General features: G+C 34.3%; 1 protein-coding gene across 1 annotated transcript in view; it reads left to right on the forward strand.

Annotated features, from left to right (window-relative positions):
• Positions 1 to 5,800, forward strand: part of LOC106882805 (nodal homolog) — an 8,644-nt gene extending 2,844 nt beyond the window's left edge. Inside the window, exons 2-3 of the mRNA XM_014933587.2 lie at positions 1,902 to 2,204; positions 4,813 to 5,800. Coding sequence (XP_014789073.2) covers positions 1,955 to 2,204; positions 4,813 to 5,735 — 1,173 coding nt within the window. The 5' untranslated portion in view covers positions 1,902 to 1,954 and the 3' untranslated portion in view covers positions 5,736 to 5,800. The remainder of the gene's footprint in view (positions 1 to 1,901; positions 2,205 to 4,812) is intronic.
• Positions 5,801 to 8,439: the final 2,639 nt, after the last annotated feature.

Here is an 8,439-nt window from a genome sequence, read left to right on the forward strand (position 1 = left end):
GTTAGACGTCGTTGTCACTCGACTTTGCCTTTCATCCTTTCGGGGTCGATAAATTAAGTACCAGTTACGCACTGGGTCGATGTAATCGACTTAATCCCTTTGTCTGTCTTTGTTTGTCCCCTCTATGTTTAGCCCCGTGTGGGCAATAAAGAAATAAGAAACGTTAGCACACCGGGCGAAATGCTTAGCGGTATTTCGTCTGTCTTTACGTTCTGAGTTCAAAATCCGCTGAGGTCGACTTTGCCTTTCATCCTTTCGAGGTTTATAAAATAAGTACCAGTTGCGTACTGGGGTCGATCTAATCGACTGGCCTCCTCCCCCAAAATTTCAGGCCTTCTGCCTAGAATAGAAAAGAATAACAAGGAAACAGAAATCACGTGATTAGCTTCTTTAACTTACAGTTGTTTCTGCTTTAAGAAGCAGTGCTCTCAAAGCTGAGTTTTTGCACCACATCCGATAGCTTCGATGAAGCCATTAAAATGATTTAGTTTTAATGCACTGCTTCCAGTAGCAGAAACAGCTGTAAGCTAATGAAGTTGATTACGTGATTCCTGTTTTCTTAACATTCGTTAACATCGTTAATGTGTGTGTGTGTGTGTGTATGTGTGTGTGTGTGTTGCGCACGTGTGTCTATGTCTATGTATGCATATACATATACACTTATACGTATGTATACACGCGCACAGACATGCGCGCGCGCACACAAAAATAATGAGTAGCAATTATCCACCTCTACCACAAGCCAACCCGGGTCCAATCATTTACAAAAAAAAAAATGAAGCAAATGACGTCATTAGCAAAACCTAAGCGATGTCCGTTCCGCACAGCATGAGCTTCCGAAATCACATTATTTGCTATTTACAATTTCACAGTTTTCCATGCCTTCACAAAGGAATCCTGATCTGAGCGTTATCTTTCTTCCTGTTAATCCCTTTTCTGATGGTACTTACTCTGTCTGGATTGAAGAGTATGTTGACAATTAGGGAATGATCAAACATTGTAAGATTCTCTTAAGATAACAATCGCAACTCAGATACCAAACACGCGCAAACTTCATTGTATAGACATACAGACACAGACATAAGCACACACACACACATGCACATACACACAAGTATATAGATATACGTATATTACACGTTTACGTGAAGACACATATATATATATACACACACACATATATATATACATATATATAGATATATGCATATATACACATATATATACATATATATATATACATATATATATATATATATATATACATACACACACACATATATATATACATATATATATACATACACACACACATATATATATACATATATATATTCACGCACACACACACACATACATGCGCACACACATACACACCCAGATGTATATATATTCAGAAGGTGCTGTCTCCCTTTCTTTTATTAAAGAACAACGTCCTTCGCAGGTTTCACTTCTCGCCCTAACCGTATCGTAACCTGGACTTACAAGTCTTAAAAACGATCATAATCATTCTTCAAATTCTAAGCAATGACAACTTTTCTTAACAGAGATCCCACTTTTCAGTAACATAATTTTATTTTCTTCTTTATTACCTCTGCTTTGATTCTCAAGTCAATACATTCGATCTATTGAAAATAATCAAAAAGAAACAAGATTCATATAACAGAGCTGCATTCCCTTCAGGAACTTTTGAGTTGCTACAAAGCTATAATTTCATGATAAAAGACAGTTCTGTCAATACCACTGACAATTAATTTTTGTACTATTCAATTGCAAGTTATACTGTTAGCAGCGATTACGAATCTTTCAGTTACTCAATATTCTGGTTGAATTCTCAGAATTTATAGCGTCTTTGTTGAAAATGTGCTGTTCATTAATTCTATTTCAATTGATATTATTAGCTCTCTGGTCCACTTTGTCGTCTGCTTCGCCAGTGGCGGCAGTAAACCACCGAATGATAAAAAGTTTAAAGAATATAACCACACTATCCAATACCGACCATTTAAATGTAGACGCGATTCTTTATCAACTCCAGCGTAATGGACACTACAAAGACCAGAATATGCTGTGGACTCCATCAAAAAAATTCATGATTGATTTATTCAAAGATTTAAGAAGAGAAGAAAGCCTTCAGAATAGTTCTGGACAACTAAGAAAATCGAAGATTCGTCCATCTGATACAGTGCGAAGCTATTCAGCCAAAGGTAAGCAATCAGCTACATCTCTATCACTGAAAATATTAGGGTATTTCTTTAAAGTAAATCTAGATTAGTTACAGAGGAGTGTGATGTTGTGAGGCTTACATATTTCCGAATATATAAAACGAATTGTGGAATTGGCTCGATAGTTTATCTGATAAATTGACATTTTTTAATATTTCTCTATAACGAGTGGGATCGGTTATGACCGTGAGATAGGTCTCGTTTGGCCTCGGGTCACTTCTGAATCAAGCAGACGTGATCAAAGGCGTTTCAGACGTGACTATCTTATTGTTATTTCAGCCACAGCATGTATACGACTAAGACAACGAATAAGCATAGTCGTGAGAGCGTCGGATAGAATACCTTGCAGTGTACATGGCTCTCTGTGCCTTAATTTCAGATCTTGCCATGGTCATCTTTGCTCCTTCATGCTTTAGGGGTCGATGAATAAAGTGCAAGTCCTGTGCCGAGGTGGATTTTACTTTCTCTTTCTCTGTTTCTCCTTGATTTCACCTGTAATTCAAAGGTCCAACCTAGTCACGTTATGCCACGCTGATTCAGCCTGAGAATTACATTAAGACTACACAAAAAAACTAAATGCTGTTCGTCGAGACCGACGAAGAATCTGCCGTATTAAATGTTTCGTAATTTTTTTTAAGTCAGTAGGGTGTAACTAGAGAGAGAAGTGATTACTATTTTTAGATCGTTGAGCGATCACATAGACGTTCCCTCACAGTCTCACTGTCTCTTAGATTTTGTACCAATGACATATTTCAGTCAAACGTTTCTTTGTCTTCGCCTTATTTTTGTAATTCTGTTCACTATTTCAGTTGTAGACAATACACGTATTAACTTAAACCTCACAAATCTGATCTTTCATTTTATGGGGATCTTTTCGTTGTGGTTTTCTGTATAAAAGGAAGTTATATACCAATAGTTATACCTTTCCACGCTACATCCTAACTGTTTAAATCCACGTCTAAACACGAAATCCAACGATTACAGTGTTAGTTCCAAATATCCAATCACAAAAGGATTTCCTTCCTAAAATTTGATCCCAGGGAGATGTATTTTCGTACATACAAATGCTGAATTTGTGAGAAATATCATCATACATACATACATACATACATACATACATACATACATACATACATACATACAGGCATGCATGCATGCATGCATGCATTCATTATGGTTGCAAATCGATTTCAAGCAATGCCCTCGCTTGGTTATTCAGCTACGATGGCACCTCTTGCAGCAGGTGTTCAGAGAACTTACCAATCACGCTGATACATGCTTTAATTCCATTATGGAATTTTTCATAGAGTTGCTTTCCTTTATTCAGTTACGGATAGCCATAATTTGCAACACACAATAGAAATGTTAAAAATCAAGCGACGCCTATGACTGAGACTTTTTTTTAATGAAGGAAGGCTTAACTGACTCTCTAAACAATGCATGCATTTGCACAGACAGAAGAACTGGTCTACATCATTGGATACAAACGAAATCTCAAGTGTTACATCAGATTTTACCTTCTTGAGAGATATCTAAACAGAGACTAGGGGTTTCTCACTCCCACATACATAAATACATACATACATACATACATACATACATAAAGACAGACAGACAGACAGACGCGTACACGTACACACATGCATGAATGAGTTGTCACTTTTGTTAGATATAACGTTGGCAAATGCGATATTTCTCATAAGTAACGGTGACTAATGAATATTGAAAACAGGTCAGTCAAATTGCCAAATTTAACAAAATTAAAATAGTTTTAAAACTTTTAAAAATTTATCCAGTACCATGGCGATGAAAGAAAAATCATAGAGATGCAAACTACTATTCGTCTTCTCGTTAATGAAGAGGAGAGATTTCGCCAACATTTTTGTGGTAGCCTAGTATTCGTCAGCTTAGATAGATACTATTGTCTATCTATGGAAGTAAGACGGTGAGCTGGCAGAATCGTTAGCACGCCGAGCGAAATGCTTAGCAGTATTTCGTCTGCCGCTATGTCCTAAGTTCAAATTCTGCCGAGGTCGACTTTACCTTTCAACCTTTCTTGGTCGATAAAATAAGTACCAGTTGAGCACTGGAGTCGATCTAATCGACTTTTCACCTTCCCTAAAATTGCTGGCCTTGTGCCAAAATTTGAAACCAATATTCATAAATTGTTTATAGACACAAAAACAAAATATTATTCGTTGTTTATCACATGGAAATCTGGATCTTAAGAATTGAGACTAACCTATCATTTTAACTGTTGAACTTCGCGTACATATATCCAGTGTGAACCGTACACACACATACATTATGCGCGCGCACGTACACACACACATAAACACGTTATATATATAGAAGTGGAGACAGACAGGTAGATATAAATATAATTTTTTTTTAATTATGAGAATTTTTCTATGTAAGGAATCCTTTATATATAGTATCCCATTATCCCAAGTTTGAAAGTGTTTCGTTAAGGAAACAAGTGGCGTCCGCCAAATTAGAAAGATCCTCTACTTGTAGTAATATCTTGTCAATTGATGTATTTATTACAATAGTTAATCTACTAGCTAAAACTTCGTCTCTCTTTTCACAGTTCCTCAATTGAAGTACAATAAACATGGATGTCCGAAACTAATCTATGTGTTTGATATACCAAAGTTACCAATACATGAACAAACCAATACGGTTGAATTTCGAGTTTTTTACCCGTCTTCTACGACAACGTCTGCTTTGCCTCGTTTATCTTGCCGGCCAAACAATCGATACAGACATTGGACTGTAGTGGTGAAACAAAATGGGATAAGACTACATAAGAGCACTCAACGATACAGACTAGTGAGAGATAATGTTTATGAAGTATTCAATATAACTAAAGCAGTAAATTTTTGGATAAACTCAAAGCACGGTAATATTAGTATTGTGGTTAGGGAACGACTTCGAGGTGAAAAAGATGATTTACGTGATAATGATGATGATATAAGTATGGCACAGCAGAAGCACAATGTAAGGCCAGGAGAAGGTCTTTTGGTCCTTTATTCAGGAAATAGTCATTTTTTCCAAGACATCTACCAACGTTTTACTGCCGAATCGCAACAAGTGAGTAGGCAACGGCAACGCAGACATTCGTCGCAGTCGAAATCAAAGCGCAGGCGACAAAAACGGAAAAGGAAGAAGAAAGTAAAACAAGAAGTACTAAATAAAGATCTTCCATGTGGTTTATATGACTATTACATTGACTTCAATGTTATTGGATGGGGAGAGTGGATTGTCTTTCCCAAACGTTTCAATGCTCATCTGTGTTCTGGTAACTGTCCTTCTCCTATAACAATGGATCTTAATCCCACCAATCACGCTATGTTACGCAGTTTGATGAAATTAAAACAACCAGACGTGACTCCTTTGCCTTGCTGTGTACCAACAAAACTGAAACCCATTAGCCTACTGTATTTGGAACCAGAGGAAATTGTACTTCGACAGCATGCTGATGTTGTTGCGGAAGAATGTGGTTGTCGTTAAAGAAGAAAAATAATAAACAATGAAGGTGGTGATGGTAACGGTGATTGTAATGACTCTTATTTTATGCAGACATTAGATATCATATCTAAAGATATGAAAGAGTAAGAATTTATATTCATATATTTCTATTTAAAAATAATTTGTTTTTTGAAATTTCTATTTTTAAAAAATGCATACAATAGAGATTTGGTGCATAAAATCCAAAGAGACATCAAGCAAAATCTGATGGTATAACCTTATGAGATTCTCTTTAACCTCAACGAATATCAAGTAAAAATAAAGCATACAATTCCTAAATTGTTGTTGCTGTGGTTCTTGTTTGATAAAATGTTTATTTAAAGCCAGAAATTTTATGCAATACATGAAAAATATTTCAAGAAATCCGAATGATATGGAATATTTTTCGTTGAAATCATTTATAAATTTTCAAAAATTCCTAAAGAAAAACGTTCTCTACTACGTATAAATTGGCCATAATAGTTTGTAGCTTAAGTACAAAGCCTAAAACTTGAAAGAAAGAGCTGGTAGATAGCATGGAACTCTAGCGCTTAACTGGCAGTTTATTTTATCGAACCCGGGAAGATGAAATCGAAGTTAACGTATGAATTCATTATGTTAAAAGCTGGGAGAAATACCAGATGGCACTTTTCCGATGCTTTGATGATTTTGCTAGCTCAACGATTAACCATAGATAACGAGATATACATACATAAAAAAAAAAGAAAAGAAAAGCCAACATTTGATTTAGTAATCCTTAGCTTTGAGAAAATTCAGAAGATTTACATTATTTAAATTCTTACAGAAAACGCTTAAATTATAATTTAATTATCTGTCACTACCAGATCTTGTGGTAGATTTTTCCATATTGGAATTATTCTATTTATAAGAGAGTATTTATGCAGAAGTAGCTGTGTGTAAAGAAACTTGCTTTCCAACTACATAGGTCCGGGTTCAGTCCTACTGCGTGGTACCTTGGGTGTTGTAGACGGAAACTGAAAGACGTTCGTCGTGTATGTATATATATAGATATATATAGTAATAATATTAGGGAATAAAAATTTATTCCAACCTTACAGGCAAAAATCGGTATAATATTACACCGGGTTTCGTAATATATAATATATATGTATATAACTAATTTAGAGATGAACCACCACTCCACAACTCAGTCAATTCAGAACCCGTCCAAATCCATGCTGTGACGCATATACCAAATCAATATTTATCTAAGATTTTAATCTAAAATTTTAAATTTAAATAATATATCATATAAATATATCATATAAAGAAACATTCATCATAAAAATATTAATTTAAAAATCAAAATTATAAATTGGACAGTAAAAATTAATACAATAATATAAAGTATAAAAGTATAAAAGTCAGTGCTAGTACATAGACTACGCGCATTTCATGGCTGAAATAGGACTATATAAAATCATAAGCAAATTCTATCCAAGTTCATTAGAACGGGGAAATGATTTTATTCCCAAAATCAGTCACTCTTCAGGTCAAATCCCTAAGAAAATACCTAAAAACATTCAAGGAATAAACATAAACATGAGAAATAAAAATATATATAAAGAGACAAAATCTGTAAACTAATCCCTACATAAACGGTATTAATATAATTATTAAGAGTTACAATCTAAAAATATTGAAAAAGAGTATAATAGTGAACAAGGTTAAAACATTATGGAAGAAATAAATAATAGTAAAAAAAAGTGTTAGTGTATAAATTTAATAAAAGCTTGTTGTACCTACTCAATGTATTTTTTAAAACAGTAAAGACTCTAGATCTTTGTGACATACTTAAGTTGAGAAAAGGCAATTTTTAAACATTTTCAACATAAAAATTGTCTTGTGATTGAATAGTCTTAAAGATCAGCGTATCTTTTGAAAACCTTTAGCACACACTCTAATGACAAATTTAAATCATGAGTTGCAAGAATTCCCAGTTTAGGTATATTGGAAACTTTAGGAATGTCGGTTCCATTTAAAAAGTATTTAATACTATAATTTTCTCATTCAAGATGTAAAACATTTAAGAATACCAAAGACAAGTTCACCTTTTGAACTTATAAGAATATTCGCTGGAGATCAAAAATTAGATTTATATAGGCTGTATTTTTATTAACAGAGTAGAATTTTGCCTCATCATCATACAATTATAAATTAGAAAAAACTTTGCTTATCATTTATATAAATTTTAAAAAATACTGACCTAAGAAGGCTGCCTTATGGATTCCAGTTGAGAGTGGAACGAAAGTAACGAAGCAATCTTCAATACAAACATAATTTTCTATTTTCGAAATAGTCTTTGAAACATGATATACGTTTACCTTTAATTCCTAACAGTTTAATACTCGTTTATTACTGTTCTTTTTTTTTTAATATTTTAACTCATGGCCATTGTCCGGAAATCTTTCGTCACACATCTGTGACCTCTTCAGCGACACTTTTCATTTTCGTGTGTGCTCTTGCTCCACTTACTCCATTCTGTTCATAACGGAGTTCTGCATTCTGTTCTGTTCAGAACAGAATAGAGTAAGTAGAGCAAGCGCACACACGAAAACGAGAAGTGTCGCAGAAGAGGTCACAGATGTGTGACGAAAGATTTCCGGACAATGAACATGAGTTACAATAAAAAAAAAAAGAACAGTAATAAACGAGTGAAGAACAAATATATGGTGCGTGTGTTTAT

The sequence above is a fragment of the Octopus bimaculoides genome, chromosome 4 (assembly GCF_001194135.2).
Source record: "Octopus bimaculoides isolate UCB-OBI-ISO-001 chromosome 4, ASM119413v2, whole genome shotgun sequence".
Taxonomy (NCBI): Eukaryota; Metazoa; Mollusca; class Cephalopoda; order Octopoda; family Octopodidae; genus Octopus; species Octopus bimaculoides.